This window comes from Acanthochromis polyacanthus, chromosome 11 (assembly GCF_021347895.1).
Source record: "Acanthochromis polyacanthus isolate Apoly-LR-REF ecotype Palm Island chromosome 11, KAUST_Apoly_ChrSc, whole genome shotgun sequence".
NCBI classification, from domain to species: domain Eukaryota; kingdom Metazoa; phylum Chordata; class Actinopteri; family Pomacentridae; genus Acanthochromis; species Acanthochromis polyacanthus.
Genome location: NC_067123.1, coordinates 9,537,143 through 9,556,833, shown reverse-complemented (window position 1 = coordinate 9,556,833; position 19,691 = coordinate 9,537,143). Strand labels below are relative to the sequence as shown.

At 38.0% G+C, this 19,691-nt stretch overlaps 3 protein-coding genes across 3 annotated transcripts; 1 reads left to right on the top strand and 2 right to left on the bottom strand.

The window, feature by feature from the left end:
* Nucleotides 1-209: 209 nt before the first annotated feature.
* psmb9a (proteasome 20S subunit beta 9a) lies at nt 210-5,640 on the bottom strand. The gene is made up of 6 exons (XM_051956067.1): nt 5,324-5,640; nt 5,111-5,178; nt 4,776-4,907; nt 2,813-2,942; nt 1,324-1,465; nt 210-1,138 (listed from the first exon to the last, which is right to left on the bottom strand). Exons 1-6 carry the CDS (start codon nt 5,372-5,374, stop codon nt 1,011-1,013), a joined length of 651 nt encoding a protein of 216 aa, XP_051812027.1. The 5' UTR covers nt 5,375-5,640; the 3' UTR covers nt 210-1,010.
* A 404-nt stretch (nt 5,641-6,044) lies between these two features.
* On the bottom strand, nt 6,045-14,439 carry psmb12 (proteasome 20S subunit beta 12). Its single transcript, XM_051956066.1, has 6 exons — nt 14,319-14,439; nt 13,807-13,877; nt 10,808-10,939; nt 8,824-8,953; nt 8,582-8,726; nt 6,045-6,473 (listed from the first exon to the last, which is right to left on the bottom strand). Exons 1-6 carry the CDS (start codon nt 14,364-14,366, stop codon nt 6,346-6,348), a joined length of 654 nt encoding a protein of 217 aa, XP_051812026.1. The 5' UTR covers nt 14,367-14,439; the 3' UTR covers nt 6,045-6,345.
* Nucleotides 14,354-19,443, top strand: psmb13a (proteasome 20S subunit beta 13a). The gene is made up of 8 exons (XM_051956059.1): nt 14,354-14,526; nt 14,760-14,847; nt 16,125-16,222; nt 17,315-17,455; nt 17,585-17,700; nt 17,974-18,032; nt 18,303-18,454; nt 19,042-19,443. Exons 1-8 carry the CDS (start codon nt 14,465-14,467, stop codon nt 19,151-19,153), a joined length of 828 nt encoding a protein of 275 aa, XP_051812019.1. The 5' UTR covers nt 14,354-14,464; the 3' UTR covers nt 19,154-19,443.
* The last annotated feature ends 248 nt before the right edge of the window (nt 19,444-19,691 follow it).

Here is a 19,691-nt window from a genome sequence, read left to right as displayed (position 1 = left end):
GCAGAATAATACAGGACTTTTAACTTTTACTTTTTTCATGACTGTTTTTACAGGTATCATCAGTTTGAATCATCAAACCCTCATCTTTACACTGGGTTGAAACTGCAGTGTCTAGCATCCAGTGTATGAGACTATTTCACATACATCAAACATGACAAAAAAAACTGTAAAGGGATGGTTCACTGAAATAAAGACAATCAAGAAGCAAATCTTTGAACAGAGGGTTTTTATTTCATTATAAATCACACACTGTTGACATAAAGCATGTGTACAGCTCATTGTTAGTGTATCCACTGTGAGAGGTCATGTTCAAATTATTTTAAAACTTCAGGTTTTTAACAATGTCCAGTGTAAACCGTCTAACCATCTTAGTCTTGTGTTAATATCTGGATTTAAAAATACTGTTGGGTGCAGAGAAATGTTGGTGAAATAATCCTGTGTTGGTTCTTTGTGATGATGTTTCTCAGACTGAATAGCTCACACAGACAGATGCTCTAATGCTACAGAAAATACACAAGTGTTTCTGTGTGACTGTACTTATAAAGAGGTTTAAGGCTTTGTCACAAGTAGCTGTATTCACTTCAGTTTACTCTGACACCACAAAACACAGAATGAATGAGTCTTCTAGAAAGTTTACACAAAGAAGTGACCTTGGATGACCTAGACAAACAGTTTATCAGATCGTCACAGCAACAAAATGTTCACCATCATTCCTCTGACATTAAGAACTAATGTCAGCAAATTTTCTTTGACAAGCAAATCAAAGATCACTTATGGTAAGCTTGTTTTTAGTTATATTTCAAACTCATTTAATGGTAATCCACTGCAATTAAACTCACTCAGAGGCTGTCAAATAACACATTAAAAAAACTTTGAGAATTAGTGAGAAATGCAAGAATAAATGGGATACTAATGTACTCTTGTTTTTTTTCCACAAGCTGGATTAGTTGACGGCTCTGCGAAAGAAAAAATAAAACTGAGCCATGGCTGTTGTGAGGGAAACAAACATGTCACTGATCAAAGAAGGTGGGCAGGTCATTTCCTAGAATGACTTTCTCCTCTGTGCTGTGTTCATCGATGGTGACCATGTAGGCCACGCCACCACTGGAGCCGTCACGGTTCATTGCCAAAGCGAGAGCTACAAGAAAAAGAGATGAGTAATGAAGTAATTATGTAGTTCACAGATGCAATATTTACTATATTGTGAAATCATACAAAATAGCTCATTTCAGCTGTTGGTACACGAAGCAGTAAATGTCTGTTTTTTCTTTTGATATCAAATAATTTGACTACCAAAAGCAATACGGGGAAAAAAAAACTTACTGTTGACAACAAACTGCTGGCACTCCTCCTTAGTCATGCCTTTGCGATACTCAGCATCAACAAAGCCATAAACATAAGAGCTGCCAGAGCCTCCAATTGCAAAAGGTTGTCTGGTCAGGAGCCCATTCAGGGTGGCAAACACCTGGAGGTCAGAAGGAAAAAGAGCAGAACAGAGTTATTCTTCATGGACAACTGTAACATCAAGTGTGTGAGCGAGCAAGAAGACATTAACAGATGCTTTGCCTCTTCATCACATCAGCATAAATTGCAGAAACATTCAATTCGATATTATTAAGTGTGACAATACATAAGCATCGGAGAAAACTTAGTGTTGTTGCTCAGGCTTATTCTTATTATAGAGTCTTCTGGCCCGATATTCACCACCTAACTTGTCCTGCAGCTGTAAGAAAACCTATACAAATTGTATCACAAAATGTCGTAGCTCAATTTTAAGAAATCTGCAAAAACTGTTTTACAAATCCCCACTGAAATGAATGGGAAGTCGGCCGGACAACTTCCAAAACCCAGCCATCTTTGGAACCCTGTAGCTCCGGCCTATTTTACAGTAGAAGGAACACTTTGTATACTTCAGCTTTAATGGGTAACAAGGCTTTGAATATTAGTTATCTAAATTTGTGCTTTCATGTCTTTGACTTTTTTCCACAGTAGCAATTAAAGATTTATGAAATTTAGTAAAATTCAGAATTTTCTTTCAGTTAGTGTACTGTTGCCTCCTCTAAATCTTGGATCAGAATTTTTTTTTGAATGAAGTACAGTTAATTTTGTCTCCTTAGCATATTTTTTTTACTGTACATGAACAATTTATGCATAAAATTGTAGGTATTTTTATGGCCTTTCACCCAGTGCCAGTCTCATTGCCATAGGACCTATGATTTTTCATAAATTACCTCAGAGCACCAGAGTGCTCTGACCAAAACTCCAATTCCCTCCCAATATTATTGGAGCTCCAAAATTTCACTCAAAAATCTGAAATGGAGATTCTCTCTAACCTGCCACTAAATCTGTAAAATATACAGTATGTACAATAAAATACATCAAGGTGTTCAAACGAGATTATGCTTCACATGGTGAAAGAATTTTTTCAAAATCATCTGTATGCTTGAGTTCACTTTCAAAATAAGAGTCCACAACCAGTAACAGAGCTTAGTAAGGATCTCTGTTGTAGCCTGGATTTTAAAGTTTTTGATTTTTGTTTGCTTCATAACCCACAAAAACACTGATATTTACAAGAAGTCAGTAGGATTCTGTAAAGTGTGCTACACTTTCAAAGTAAAAGCTCGTGGTTTGTGAAATATGCTGTTTTTTCCAAAATAAAATTTACTTACATAAATTATACCTTATGCATACTAATAGGAGGACATATCAGCTGGCAGAAGCTGCATTGGCACACTTAACATTATTTTTCTTAGTAAGTTTTTAAAGGTTTGATTTCTTCCTTCAATCTGAAGCCAACCATGTGTTTACTGACCTGTCCTCCATCTCTCCTGTCCCAACCGGCTACAATGAGATGTGCTGACAGCTCCTCCTTGTACTTGTATGAGATGTTCTTCACCAGAGTGGCGGCTGAGCGAACCTGAGGGTCCTCACCGATCTCAATACTGATAGAAGAGAACAATATTAGAAACTGTAAGAAACTGTATCACAGCTGGTAATCTTTTGTTCCTGGAAACCCTTTAGGTTGAATGTAAGAAATCCCATCAGGAACAATATACATGAGGCTAAATGAAAATTGAAGCTAACAAGGGTAACAAAAAAATTCACTTGTTTTTGCCTGCAGGTTTCTAAACATAGCATTTTATACTATAAACAGAAGTACTGAATCCATAGTACTATCTTTGGATACTGTATAAATGAATCATGCAGACTAGTTGTAGGATAGAAAACTGCACAGAAAGATTAGAATAATGTAGGTTTTTGTTATTGATATGATTTTATTTTTAAGTTTGTGTACTGAGTTTGAGGATCTTTTTCTGCAAAATATTAATTAGTTACATTTTCCTGGTTAAGATTTAGAGTTGTACATCTAGTTTACATTGGGTGAAACATTACACAAACATATAATAACACCAGTGATGCAATGTGAGGTGTACAGTGTATATGTAATTGTTTTTCAGTCAGTGTTGTATATACCCACTTCTAAATCGTAGCATCATTAAGTTGTGTGCAGTGGCACGGTACTACAGTTAGCACTGCTGCCTCACAGCTACAAGGTTCTGGGTTTGATTCCTGGCCTGTAGTCATTCTGTGTGGAGTTTGCATATTTTTACTGGGTGCTCTGGCTTCCTTCCACAGTCCAAAAACATGCTGAGGTTAAATGGTGATTCTAAATTGTCTGTACTGTAGGTGTGAATATGAGTGTGATTAGTGGCCTGTCTGTCTGTGTAGCCCTGTGGCAGACTGACAACCTGTCCAGAGTGTCCCCTGCCTTCACCCTCAGTCAGCTGAGACAAACTCCAGCTCCCTGCAACTATACAGAGGATTAAGCGGTGTATATGGATGTGTTAAGTGGTGTGCGGCCTGTTAAAGGTTTGTCTCTACAACTGATTGGTTAATACACCTTGCCTCCCCTGGTTGGGTTGGCTAGACAGAGAACTATTCCTAAGTTGAACTGTGCTTTCAGTAATCTGTCAACAGCACCTAGGCAATCTTTGCTGCTTTGTCAAATTCAAGATAGAAATATTATATTCTGTAAATTGGCTGTGATTCTGAAAGTTTGGTAAATTAAACTAATTTCTAACTGAAATACAATTCAAATATATTTACACTTTAGGCCAGGATCAGCAATATTTGCAAACTGTCCCTTGACAAATAATGTTAATGTTTTAAGGATGGCACACTCTGGCCAGCTCTGCTGCAAATCAGTTGTTCAAAGACAGCTGATCTATAAACTTGTATGGTGAGAGAAAAGTTGCTCAGCTATCATGTGTGACTGACTACTGGATGAGAAAGTGAATAGTGATGTATTCTCTCAGCCCGTAGTCTGTGGGTCAGTGTTAATTATAACATTTGCTCCTCTTCCGTAGCTAATGTTAACTAATGATCCTTAGTCCCTGACATGAGCTGTATAGTGAAAATGTCGGCTACTACTGAGTATTTATTAGGTGAAGGAAATTTGCAAGAGTGGTCTTGCAGATTTATATCAAAAATTGAGGGGCCCCAAATTAAGAGTACACCCACTAATTCAGCTACACTACTGAATTAAACTCATTCAGGTGAAAGCAGGTGTGCCAGCTTAGATATAGTTACAGATAATGAAAGGCATCCAAAAGTTTCGGAATTATGTTAATTCCATAATGCTTCATGGGTATTTGGCTGTAGTTTGTCAGAATGTTTTCTGTAAGAGATGAATTCCCAGTCTAGCCATTATATTATTATTATTAATCAAAGGACAACAATGTCTGTCCTTTAACCTCCCTTCTCTGTACATTCACCTGTGGACATCCAGCTGGTAGTTGACTATCTCAGCGATGGTCTGAGCATCTGCTGCAGATCCAGACAGAGCACAGTAGATCCTGTCATGGAGGGGAGACAGCTTGTTCATCACCCTGTTCACCACTGACGCCCTGGATGGAGGCAAGAAGAGACAGAGTGTGATGGTAGAAAAGGAAGTTACAACAGAGAGAAGATAAAGTAAAACACTATAAAGAAACATAGACAGGAAGGATTTCAGATGATTGTTTTAGAACCTATGCAATCCCTGGTGTCATAACAAAGACAGTTTTGTGTAGATAGAATTGGACACATGCACACAAAAGCACAACCTTACCCGGCAGACACTCTGGAATCAGACCCCAGCACGACCCCTCCGGCAAACTCTATGGCAATAATGGTTGTCTACAAACAGAAATAGAAGTAATATTCACAATGAATCCCGTGTCCTCTTAAGTGTAATTTCCGCATGTGGGCCAGCAGCAGCACTGGAGCGCAGTGCATTAACCGACCAGGAGTCTCCAAAACACGTTAAAAATGTCATACTTACTCCTGTTTTCACCTCCTCGGTCGTCCATTCTGGTCCCGTTTCTCCCAACATGGTGATGCACTGCAGAGTCTCCGGTAAAAACACCGACAGAGTGATCCGGTAAAACGTTCAGTCGAGCAGCTCTGGTTTTACTGTGTTTTCTTGTTGTTGAAAACGTAATTTTTTGTTCTAAATTAGTTTTCCACGCGTTTAGTTTAGCAAATATATTCTACAATCAAACATCAGACGGACTCCATGTTTTTTTCTGAAAGAAATCGAAATTGAAAGTTAAATTCTTCCTCCAGTGCACCGAGGTGCAAACTGGTCACAGCTCCAGAACGCAGTCTCTGGTTCTCTTAAAGTGTGCGTTACTCATTTCATATCTGAATTATTTACAAGGGACCAAACCACAGCACTATATATCATAACCCTAACCCCATATCAGTGATTTCTATTCAGTGTTTGAAAATCTCGAATAAACAGTATTTAACTTAAACTCATTCCCCTGATGCAATTATGCCTATTAAATTATATATGTATATATATATATATATATATATATATATATATATATATATATATATATATATATATATATATGCATGTATGTATGTTTAGACAGGTTTTTTTCTACTCAGAATCTGTGCTTCAGATGTAGTTATATCTAGATATAGATATACTAAAGACAAGTGTGTGACCATAAAGCTTAAAGACAGAAAAGAAGAATAATGATCAAGAATAATGAGGCTTTGGAAAATGATAATGTTTTATTAGTTTCTCATACAATCTTACAATTAAAAAACAAAAAATGTGATTTGGACACATAAATGAGTGGAGAACACTAAAACTATTCTGCTTATCATTACATAATAAGACTCAGGTTTTTTTTACTGCACTGTTTCCACATGTTTCTTAAACAGAAAACTAATTTGCTTTTTGTGTGTCTGAATTCGCTTGAGTTTGTCTGATCCCAGTTGTACACAAATTAACAATAAATGTGAGTCTTAGGGATGGTGGTTTGAGGACAGGAGGTGGGACGGCGGTCACTCATCGTGGAACCTGGGTAGTTTGTCACCAGGTACAACCACATGCTCCACCCCCGTTTCCGTGATCACCACCAGGTTGGCCACACCTCCACTGACGTTATCTCTGCCCATCGCCAGAGCAAGAGCTGTGGGAGGACAGACAGAGGGATGGAGCAAAGGGAGGACGGAGGAGGAAAAATATTTAATATACAGGGAAATATAGGTTAAGCTGAGCAGGCAGATACAATTCTGTATGAATTTGCCCTGTCTGTAGTCTGTAAACTAAAAATTCCACTGCAAATTACTGCAACTGTACGCTGCCAAACAAGAGGTCATGTGATAGTATTTGTCCTGCAAATTAGCATTTTCTACTTCTTTCCTACTTAGAATTATGGAGGCTGCATTGGTGATTAGAAATTAAAAGTTTGGAGCATTTTGGGTGCAAATTCAGGAGCCTTGTGTTGCTGCACGGCATACAGATCATGCACAGAAAAAGCAAATCCATCAGAAGAGGGAAATCTCAAAGGTTAATTTGACAGATGACATGTATTACAGGAATGCTTTGCTGTCCTTCAGTAGTCTCAAGGTATTTCACAAGCCTAATAATACTGGGCTTTGCAAAAGTTCTGTTACACGGTTTCATGATCTTTAGAGACGTTTACATGTCGGAGTGAATAATTCCATTAAACAAACTGAAAGTTCTACCTTATAGGCAGGTGTCATTAACACAAATTTGTTCTCCAGTGAAGTTGTATCAAGATGGAAGTCAAAAGAGTTGAGATATCTGCTCTCCTTCATGCTGGCCACAGCAAGTCTGACAGAGCCAAGCAGCTGAACATCAGCCGGATGACCGTCCACAGAGTCGCGGAGAGGCTCAAGAATGGTGAAGATCTGAAAGATCTCTTTTGACTTCCATCTTGATACAACTTCACCGGAGAACAAATTTGTAATAATGACACCCGCCTATAAGGTAGAACTTTCAGTTTGTTTAATGGAATTTTTCACTCCGACATGTAAACGTCTCTAAAGATCATGAAACCGAGTGTAACAGAACTTTTGCAAAGCCCGGTAATGTCAGGAAGTTCAAGTAAAACACAGACCTTTCTAATTCTATAATTCTGTGCATAGATGTGGGTCTAAAACAAACGACGTCTTCATACTAATCCTGTCCAAATGGAGCTGAACACAGCAAATATACTGAGCATGAATCCTTATTTTCCTCAATATAATTTGTCATATTCATTCATTTTCATGGAATCAAAATCAAGTTTAACTTTCTCTTATTGTGACATGAAAATCCTGACAAAGGAAGGACAAGTTATTTGAATTTTTAAGTATACATAAAAAGCATATGAACATAATATATTGTTTTATGTAAATATACATGCTCAGAAAACTTTATGTATATGTACAGTGTTTAACAAATTTTAAAATTTCCTTCAGTTGTCTCCTTATGGTCATTCTGGAGACTTTCTCAGATTCTGATCTAGAAGCATTAATCTCTGTTTGAAGATCAGCAGTGGTCTTCCTTCTGTCTCTAGTACTTAAAATCTTGAGATGCCTGACATCTGTTTCAGTTATCTTTCGTTTTCCACCTCTTCCTTGATGCATTTTGTAAGTGCCAGTCTCTGCAACTGAGTTCAGCGCATACTTGACCAAACTGTGAGAACACTTTATGTCTTGCCCTGTTTGTCTCAAAGACCATTCAGCATCATGAAGTGCTTTAATTCAGACTCTGTCTTTTTCAGTGAGTTCCCTACGCTTCATCATTTTGAACAGGAGTGAGGAATTTCAAACCAAATTCACCTTTATATACTCAAATTTGAGCCAACACACTGGAATGAGAAGTCCGAAATTAATCAAAAGTAAACTACAACAACTAAAACTATTTTTTCTCTCTTCAGGAATGCAAGCAAATAACTGTAATTTCCATCTTAATAAAAATAAGTGCTTTACTAATTTTTTCTCCTTTTTTGTGTAACAGTAAATCTGAAAATTCATGGACAACAACAATAATTCTATTTTAGCAATAAAGATATCATTTTGATTCAGGAGCTTGCACATACTGGTGGATTAACCATTACAGGAACTTAAAAAAATATTTTGGTAATCAGCAATACTGTTAAATTAAGGTCATGGTAGCAAACACCTTTACACTGGGTGGTGGTCTAATAAATTTGCTAAGCACTGTACATATACATAAAACTGCATGTATACATATGTATGAAATATGGAAAAGTAAAGTAACGATTACCATTAGTGGCAAACTGTAGGCATTCCTCTTTGGTCATGTTGGGTTTGTATTTAGCGTCAACGTAGCCGTAGATGAAAGTGCTGCCAGAGCCACCAATGGTAACAGGCTGTCTGACTAACATCCCACCTAAAGCCACCACGTACACCTGGAGAGGAATGGAGAGTATCATTGGTGCTGTTACATGAAGCAGAGTGGACTTAGTGTTAACATCAGTGACTCTGAGGTGTTTGAATGCGACCTACCTGTGGTCCGTTCTTTGTGTCCCAGCCTGCTGTGATGAAACCGGCCTGCAGTTCCTCTTTGTTTTTGTAACACAGTTCCTTCAGCACCGATGCTGCTGCTATCACCAGAGGAGGGCTCTCCATCTGCACACTGTCAGAAATCAAGAAAGACCAGAGACACCTAAGCTTTATTTTGTTATTTTGTACAGCTCAGGGCAGTATGGTGCTGTGATGGTTAGCACTGTTGAGTCACAGCTAGAAGGTCTTAGGTTTGAATCTCGGTCTTTCTATGTGGAGTTCAGTGTTTCCCCTCCTATATGACCGACGAGGCGGGCCGCCTCGCTGGTATAGGCCACCGCCTCATTACAATTTTGCCGACATTGCCGCCTCACTGGTCCGCACCAAAAAAAAAAAAAAAAAAAAAAGTAATGCTAAATATTAGAAAGCATTGACACATAAGTCCGGCATATTCGCCGCTGAAATCAACAAGTCAGAATGGTAGCCTTTTCTCACCGTGGGTGAAGATAGCAAGGCACATCCCCGTTGGTCGGTAACACTCAGTTCTCGTATGACATCCTGCGAGTTTATGTTTCAAATGTCAGTCGTTCCGATTGGCGAACAACGAGCTTGGCGGACAAGAAGTAGCAGCGCTCCATGGTTTCGTTTTTCGGGGCTAAAAGCAGGTGTGTATCACAGACATATGTCAAATTAAGTATCAAAACTATCGCATGTCATCAAAAATAAAGTGAGCAACGCAGTGTAGGCATCGATCTCGCTTCCTTTACTGAGTTTGCTTACTGTTTTGTTGTCCGCGGCGATACGAATTGACAGTGACTACAAAAATGGCTCCAGTTAAAACATTTAGGCACGACAAAACCCGTTCTCACGAACGAGACAAATGATTTCAATGGAATATAAAGTTCCTAATTTCTTTTAATAAAATGATTTATAGAGTGCCCAAAATTATATCATTCAATGGCAAAACAAATTCTGTGTTCAAATTCTAGTTTTGTGTTCAAAAAAGTAACAGTTTTGAAAACAGAACTAACTTCTTCAGAAAACCAGTTGCTAACCCAGAGTTGAAGTTTTCTTTCACATTTTTAAGTAAAATGAAGGTCATGACATAACCTTTTTATTATAAATAAAAATGAAGTGGGAATTTGGTACCTAACATGTAGTTGTTTTTAGAAAAAAAGTAAAAGTCGCCACTTGATTCCAGATTCAAGTCCTTTGTCATCTTTTTCAAATTTGTAATAAGAACTGATGTGGCATTTTGGAATGGCTTGTGGAAATCTGACCAGAATATAATAGACTGGACTAGTTGACATGTTTTGATCGCAAGGACAAGTGGGTTTATATTTGTCATATTTTCTCCCTGTCACTAATTTTTAGAAAAGAAACATGAAAATTTTATTTAATTTAGTTTTTGGAAATGGCTACAAATACAACAAAATGTGCTCCAAATTGTGCCAGAATGCCCCATTTTGCATCTTGATTTTCAAAATTTTTCGGGGGAGGCATGCCCCCGGACCCCCCTACTTCCTTCGCGCCTCCGGCGCAACCCACCACCTCACAGCCATTTCAACCCAGGGGAAACACTGTGAGTTTACTCTCTCTCCCTGTGTGGGTTCTCACTGGGTGCTCCAGCTTCCTCCCATAGTCCAAAAAGCATGCTGAGGTTAATTGATGATTCTAAATTGTCAATAGGTGTGAATGTGAGTGACCTTGTTTGTCTGTCTCTCTCTGTAGCCCTGTTATAGACTGGCAACCTGTCCAGGTGAACCCTGCCTTTGGCCTAAGTCAGCAGGGATAGACTCCAGCTCCTCAGTAATCCTAGAGAGGATTGTGTAGATAATGGACGGACGTATAACTCAAGAGTCAGCAGTACATGTGTGTTTTCTGTATGTCTCTGGAAATATATACTAGAAATATGACTTTACTGTGAAATGTGAGAGAACATGATGTACATGATTAGTCTGTGTGCATGTACATGTCGTGTGTGTACCTGTGGAAGGACAGGTGGAACTTTGCAGCTTTGGTGACGGCCTGAGCGTCTGCGAGAGAACCAGCCATGCAGCAGAAGATCCGGTCGTGAACCTGAATCACCTTGTTGATGGTCTTAGATGAAACATATTCCCTGAACAAAACCACAATACAAACACACCTCTCAGTTATACTTCACATATTAGCAGCAAAGAGATGTTTAATCTTTGGCTAGAAGTGTAACATTGGAACTCATTTTATTATAATGTTACAGTGGTTTTTCTAACAGAAATCACTTTAAAGTTTTGTACTGGTTTGGTTTGTCTGCCCTTTTTAGGATCACAGTTCACTGTTTTCTACCAAAAGTTCAGTGTCGTCCTGCAGGTTTTTCATCCTGACTAACATGTCAAGTTACCACACCCCTATTCCACTTTTAGATAAACAATAGACTTTCATTCAGGTTCAAACTGTTGCATGTGCATGGTGACAATAACAAAAAAAATATGCAGAGTATCCAAGTATTTACTTTCATGATGTCAACAGTGAAAATGAATGCTGGCTTAATCAGTGGTGGAAGATACATTCAGATGTTTCACACATAGATTCCAGTAAAAATAATTGCAGTTGAAATGTTAAATGAATAAAAAGCATGTAACATTAGCAAAGTAAATGTAGTTTAAAATGCTGAAGTATTCACTAAAAAAGTGGCCTTGTGGAAGTGACTATACATGACTGGATATTATTAACAAGGTTGATGCTACAGGGTCCGTATCTGTAGACACTACCTATTAACAATGCATCAATGTTTAATAGCCTTTTTCTGTTGTACATCAAGCAGGAGCTAATTTTAATAGTTTTATATCCCAAGATGTATAACAATGCATTATATTATAAGCTCATACACTATATATGCTGTTTAGAAAATCTTTGCAGTAAAAGTATACAGTAGGAAATCTAAATTGTGTTTAAATAAATTACTTGAGTTGTTAAATTAGATCATAGCGCTAAACACCACAACATACTGAAAGGATTCTAAGTTTATGTAAAATGTAATTTTTCCTGGAGAGGGGAACATGCAAGAAGGTACTGGAGCTGGAGCTTTGAGAACACATTAAAAACACATTAAAACACATTATTATTATTATTATTATTATTGTTTATTCCATGGTGATGACTACTAAAACTATAAATATTTCTTAAACTGCATGTTGTGTTCTGGGTTATTCTGGACAATTTTGTTGCTTCTTTTCCACTTTCAGAGTTTTGTTCTACATACACACGTGGACAAAATTGTTGGTACCCCTCAGTTAAAGAAGGAAAAACCCACAATTCTCACTGAAATCACTTGAAACTCACAAAAGTAACAATAAATAAAAATTTATTGAAAATTAAATAATCAAAATCAGCCATCACTTTTGAATTGTTGATTAACATAATTATTTAAAAAAACAAACTAATGAAATAGGGCTGGACAAAAATGATGGTACCCATAACTTAATATTTTGTTGCACAACCTTTTGAGGCAATCACTGCAATTAAACGATTTCTGTATTTGTCAATGAGCGTTCTGCAGCTGTCAACAGGTATTTTGGCCCACTCCTCATGAGCAAACAGCTCCAGTTGTCTCAGGTTTGATGGGTGTCTTCTCCAAATGGCATGTTTCAGCTCCTTCCACATATGTTCAATGGGATTCAGATCTGGGCTCATAGAAGGCCACTTTAGAATAGTCCAACGCTTTTCTCTCAGCCATTCTTGGGTGTTTTTGGCTGTGTGTTTTGGATGGTTGTCCTGTTGGAAGACCCATGACCTGCGACTGAGACCAAGCTTTCTGACACTAGGCAGCACATTTCTCTCCAGAATGCCTTGATAGTCTTCAGATTTCATCGTACCTTGCACACTTTCAAGACACCCTGTGCCAGATGCAGCAAAGCAGCCCCAAAACATTACTGAGCCTCCTCCATGTTTCACCGTAGGGACAGTGTTCTTTTCTTCGTATGCTTGCTTTTTGAGTCTATGAACATAGAGTTGATGTGCCTTACCAAAAAGCTCCAGTTTGGTCTCATCTGTCCAAAGGACATTCTCCCAGAAGCTTTGTGGCTTGTCAACATGCATTTTTGCAAATTCCAGTCTGGCTTTTTTATGAGTTTTTTTCAGCAGTGGTGTCCTCCTTGGTCGTCTCCCATGAAGTCCACTTTGACTCAAACAACGACGAATGGTGCGATCTGACACTGATGTACCTTGGCCTTGGAGTTCACCTTTAATTTCTTTGGAGGTTGCTCTGGGCTCTTTGGATACAATTCCAACGATCCGTCTCTTCAATTTGTCATCAATTTTCCTCTTGCGGCCACGTCCAGAGAGGTTGGCTACTGTCCCGTGGGTCTTGAACTTCTGAATAATATGAGCCACTGTTGTCACAGGAACTTCAAGCTGTTTAGAGATGGTCTTATAGCCTTTACCTTTAAGATGTTTGTCTATCATTTTTTTTTCGGATGTCCTGGGACAATTCTCTCCTTCGCTTTCTGTTGTCCATGTTCAGTGTGGTACACACCTTTTCACCAAACAGCAGGGTGACTACTTGTCTCCCTTTAAATAGGCAGACTGACTGATTATGAGTTTGGAAACACCTGTGATGTCAATTAAATGACACACCTGAGTTAATCATGTCACTATGGTCAAATAGTTTTCAATCTTTTATAGAGGTACCATCATTTTTGTCCAGGCCTGTTTCATTAGTTTGTTTTTTTAAATAATTATGTTAATCAACAATTCAAAAGTAATGGCTGTTTTTGATTATTTAATTTTCAATAAATTTTTATTTATTGTTACTTTTGTGAGTTTCAAGTGATTTCAGTGAGAATTGTGGGTTTTTCCTTCTTTAACTGAGGGGTACCAACAATTTTGTCCACGTGTGTATTATTTGTGAATTTCATCTTCATCGTAAATGTTATCAAAGAGTCCCTCTGCTGTATGAATGTGTTTAGTAATAAAAGCAGCTTCAGTGTCTCATCACAGCATCCTCACCCTCCAATTGAAGCCCTGGAGTCTGACCCAATCACGACCCCTCCATCAAAAATGGCAGCCAGGATGGTGGTCTGAGGAAGGAGAGAAGGATTACTGCTCTGTTTTATTACTGTGAAGAAACAGTTATATGACCATAAGTTAAGCTGTATCACAGGTAGGCGTGTCTATCACGGCTTCATTCAGGAAGACTACGCCAGGCAGTGAATTCTGGGATTTGGAGTTCTTTGACAGAATGGTTCGTGTGAGATTTTAAACTGAAAATAAAAGTGCAGCCAGTCGTTTTCCTTGTAGAAATATGAAAACTAAATTCATTTACAGTTCACATGCAAACATTCACTCGTAATAAAATGCGCTGAGTATCCAGTCGAAGTGATTTCACACTGTTTAGTTCTCTGTTCAGGTACAGCATCTCTACCTGTTCATTCACAAAATCATCGATCATTTTACGAACAATAATCTTTGTGCTGCATCAGGAGGTATAAATTCTAGTAAGCCGGTCCGGATTTACTCACCCCTGTGCTGACTCCTTTGACTTGTGAGTCTATGCAGTGTTTCTCCATTTTCACTCCAAAATCGAAAGAGAAGGAAGCAGAGCTGACGCTCAGAACAGCGACCTCAGGCGCACCGAGACGCGCAGAGACGCGCAGTTACATCCAGAATGGCGCTATCAAATGTCCTCCAAACTCCGGCAGCTGGGTTTAATTTCGACAACGCGGCGAGGTATGAACTTCTTTTTGTGTCTTCTGAGCAGCACTGTTTATCAGTAATGACTGAAGTAAAATAAAACTGTTGGCTGCATAGAATTTCCACCGGGTCAAAAACGAAAGTAACTTTGTCCTGCTTGTTTATCGGTTTAATCTATGGAAAAATACAGTGATGGTGCGTTCCCATGTATGTTAGTTATGGTATGTTTTATGAATTGTCATTTTCTGCCTCCTGTACGCTGTCTGTAGGAATACTGCATTGGAGGGACTGTTTGACGGAGGAGAAACTCCAAAACCTCTGAAAACAGGCACCACCATAGCAGGAGTGGTGTTCAAGGTGAGTATAAGTGTGGTTTAACGTGCACTGACACAATTTTAATTAATGATCAAACACAGGGAGTTTTCTTGGTGAAGTTCTTGAACTCCACTACTGATACCTTGCACTGACTAGAAAGTTTGCCAAACTTACCTGTAAACTCTAGGCAGCCTTGGTCTTTCTTATTCATTCTTGTATATTATAATTTGTAGACATACTGAAACATAAAACCTCATGAGATGCATTTAATCCTCACAAATTAAAGTTTCTCATCTTGCATGGTGCTGCAGTTGTGTCCTCAGGTTCAATGTGGCACTGTCCAACCTGTAAATCATCCTACAAAAGTGATGCTGTCAGAAAATGAAATTCAGAGGACAAACAAGTCAAAGTCAGCTTTACATAGGACATAGACCGGATTGAAATACCATTTATCTCAGACCCCAGTGCAAACATGCAAGGCACAGTAGAAAACACAAAAAAGACAAAGAAACAAGGACATTAAGAAACAAGCAATGCAATTCAATGGATAGTGCAATAATGTGAGTATATTTACAGATGTACAAAGCAGTGCAATACAGTGTAACTGATGACAAATAAAAAGCAGTAATAAAAAAGTCCAGTCTGATTATTTTCCTCTACAGGATAAGTTGCAGAGCCAGCAGATGTGTTGGCTGTAAAAAGGGAAAATGTCTTGTGCTGTGATTTTAAAACCATACAATATAATAAATAATAACCCAACATGAACTTTATAAAAAAAAATCCTGCGAATGATGTCGTTTCTTGTTTTGAAAATGTGACCATCACTAAACGTAACAACAGCTAAAAGTTGTTGTGGTCAACCTGCATTATCATAGTGCATACCTGTCCATTACTTCTACAAAACCACTCACTAAGTGTAATTAATGTGAAGTCTGAGAGGTTATTTATAATAATCTCATTTAAAATCTAGTTAGCTTCCATGTAGACACTAAAGGCTCCCTGGAGGGTGACATGTATTTTCAGTCACTTATAGATCTTGTGTTCTTTGGAAAATAGAGATAATGTAGAATGACAAGTTAATCAACTATAGTTCCCTATAAAACATTCACACATCATTCATTCATATTTTCACACACATGCTGCATGTAATTCACTGTCATGTAACTGAGAAGCTCCAAGTGAGATTTTGGCACCTTGCACAGGATAACCGCATAAAGCCTTTAATCTATGGAGCTGTAATTGTCATGGTTACTAGACACATAAATATAATCTGTGATAACCTCAGCTACTAGAATCCTGATTTGTCTGTGTTGATACAGGATGGGGTGGTTCTAGGAGCAGACACAAGAGCTACCTCCAGTGAAGTGGTGGCCGACAAGATGTGTGCCAAGATCCATTACATCTCTCCAAATATATAGTAAGTTCTGTCAGTGTTAGAAAGAAACAACAAGAAAATAGAAATATCTTTACATACAGGGTGACCCAAAAGTTTGGAAACAAATGAAAAGTCTATAATCCAAATAATATGTGTTATTTCAATAAACCAGTACCACAGATATATTCAGAAGAGTATCAGATTAGTGTAAAATAAACATATTTCGACATGTTCACGTTTGTTTCTTATGCAAAGTTGTGAACGTTTCCACCACCTGGTTACACTGGTATCTTCTGGAATGTATCTTCATTTATGCTTATGAAGGTTCCTCAAACTGGCCAGTAAATGTTGCCTCATAGTACTTTTTGATGTTTAAAAAAATTAAAACTGTCAGATACTTTACCATCAAGAGTTTTAAAATCTGACACTGATGGCCTGCATTTTGAAGTTATGCTCCAGCATACCTGGACCTTATGGTTCTATTCATTTTCTTCCGAGTTATTGCACTCAGCAAATACTATGCTTTTAAGTTATTTTATTATGCTATAACAAAAATGGGTAAAATAAGAGTGAATTCATGCACCCCCAACTGAAATAGACACTGCAGTTAAACTTTGTTTCCAAACTTTTGGGTCACCCTGTACAGTTATCATTCTGCAAGGTTTAGCGTGGTTCTGCTTGGTTTTCAGTCAGTTATCATTAGTTTAAATTCACTTGAACAGCACATTTTATGATTATGTGCCTCCTTTACTTCCATTTGAGCGATTTCCTACAAACCCTAGAGTGCCCTGTGGTGACGTTGCATTAAGGGTTTAGGTTTAACACATAAGAACAGTAACCGGAGGAAAGAAAAATGACAGACAGTGTATTCTTGTTTAAAGAAAAAATAATTACCATGCTACTGATGAGATAATGCATACATTCTGGGTTATTATAATTACCAAGGGAAAAAAGTCCATCTCTGTGTGATGGATTTCTGAGTGTTGATGCAAAATAGTCATGAAAGAAATCATTGCTCTACTTTTTCTTCTTTCTGCTCTTTTCACCTTTCCTTGTCTGACTTAACAATTACAGTTTCTTATTTTCTGTGCCCCCCATTCTCTCCTAATCTCTTCTTTCTCCCTCTGTCTGCAGTTGTTGTGGAGCAGGTACAGCAGCAGACACAGAGAAAACCACCGAGCTTCTCTCCTCCAACCTCACCATCTTCTCTCTGAACAGCGGGAGGAATCCTCGCGTCGTCATGGCCGTCAACATACTGCAGGACATGCTGTACAGGTGTGTGCTCCTAATGCACATGAACTTGTGTCAAGAGTTGTGGGAATGAGTCAACCATTAGTTAAGATTTTAAAGGTATTTACTTAAAGTTTATGATGTGAATCAGGAAACATGTTCTCTGGCCCTCAGGTATCACGGCCAAATTGGTGCCAATCTTATACTGGGAGGAGTAGATTGTACTGGGAACCACCTGTACACAGTGGGGCCATATGGGAGTGTGAATAAGGTGCCTTACCTTTCAATGGGTACGTGACACACTTCTGTTTTATACCACTGTTAGTGTGTCATGTCGTGTTCTTGGATTCTATACTAATAGAGTTTCTGTGATGTTTATTCTCTGGCTGTTTATACAAACAAATCAAAACATGTTTGACTTTATAGAAAATGGCTCAGATTATGACTTTTTATCTGTTTAATTTGACATTTTATATTTTGATTTGCTGCAGGTATGTATTTGATTCCCTCTCTGACTAGATCTAGTCTGTGTTTCAGAATGACTTTACTTTGTGTTCCTGCAGGATCGGGAGATCTGGCAGCTCTTGCAATTTTGGAGGACGGGTTTAAACCCAACCTAGAGGTACAACACTGGAAAACACTTCTGTTCATAATTTGAAATTTTTGATAATTTAATCTTGATCACAAATTTATTCACTCAGCTTTGTGTTTTTAAATGAACAATTAAAGTGGGACATGACTGCATCTAAAATATTTCTCTAGTTTACACAGGGAGTAGAAGAAATGTTATTAAGCTGTGTCTGTTGAGTTGTAAATTAGATGAATGCCTCTGTCATCTTCATGTTCTGCCTGTTTGCTTCTCTCTGTATCTGATTTGTCTTCACTGTCTCAGCTGGAGACGGCGAAGGAGCTGGTGAGAGCTTCCATCCATGCAGGCATCATGAGCGACCTCGGCTCAGGCAACAACATCGACATCTGTGTCATCACCAGAGAAGGAGTGGATTACATCCGACCCTACCAGGAGTCAGAGTTCAAAGACAACAGGTAGGCCTCAATAAATACAACTGTGGTCAAAATTTTCTCTCTGGACAGAATCTTTCAAGATGTCTGCAAATTAGATTTCCCTCTCAGTGAGTCTGTGCCTCACAGTGTGATCATGCAACTTTTTATGTGCTTATTTGTGACTTAACCGCTAAGGTTTTTCATTGCTGAACTACTTATTCGAAAAACAAAACAAAGATTTTGAATGATGTTGGTAAATTATGACAGTTTGCTCAGCTCTGCTACATATGTTATATTAGTGAAAAGTAGGTGATGCAAAACAAACACATTAACATGATGAGTCAGTTCTTTATCAACTCTGAAGAACATTTAATAATATAAATATGTTTTGTCGTATTTTTCTTACACAGTGTGCGAGTTTTGTTCGTGAAGGAAACAAATGAAAGTCTGATTTTGGCGTCACGTGTTATGTGGATTTTTTTTGTATATTAAGAAACTAAATCAAATAATTTATCCTGTAAAACACCTTAATAGTTTTTAATTAAAAAACAATTTTAATGATGCGTCAAATGTATTACATTATATATTATATATAAATCTATGTGTCTGTCTGTCTATCTATGTTCTAGGAAAATGAAATACAAATATCGTCCGGGCTCGACACCAGTTCTGACAGAGAAAGTAGTTCCCTTAAAGCTGGAGGTTGTTCTGGAGACTGTGCAGCAGATGGACACAGCCTGAACTACAGCACACAACCAACACAAACACCACAGCATTTAGCAGTTTATCTGACTTCCTCTAAGTTCATTCAGTTATAATGAAAGTTTTGAAATGTGAGTAGTTACACATCTCTGACATTTTACAACACTGTCATCCTCATTTCTGCTGCTGTGCTTCAATGTGATGTGAAATAATTCATAAAACTGTAACACTGCAGTGAGTATGGAGGCTGAAACAAAGCCACACTGAGAAGATCTAACATGTTCTTTGTCATATGGAATAATGATAAATAAAATCCTGTTTACAAACTCTTATGTCTCCTGTTTCCTTGTTTATTAGTGGTGTAATCCCCAAACTGCCTCCGTGTGCTTTTAATATCAGACTTTATACAAAACACGTTGATGTCAGACTATATTATTTACATATCACTATCCTGTCTGCAGGATTGAGTGTGTTTTTATGAGTTCCCAAAACCTGGTTTCTGTATTTCCGCTTAGAGACTGATGATGAAATAAACACAGCGTTCTTCTATTGGTTAAGAAGCTTTCGGACCATTTTT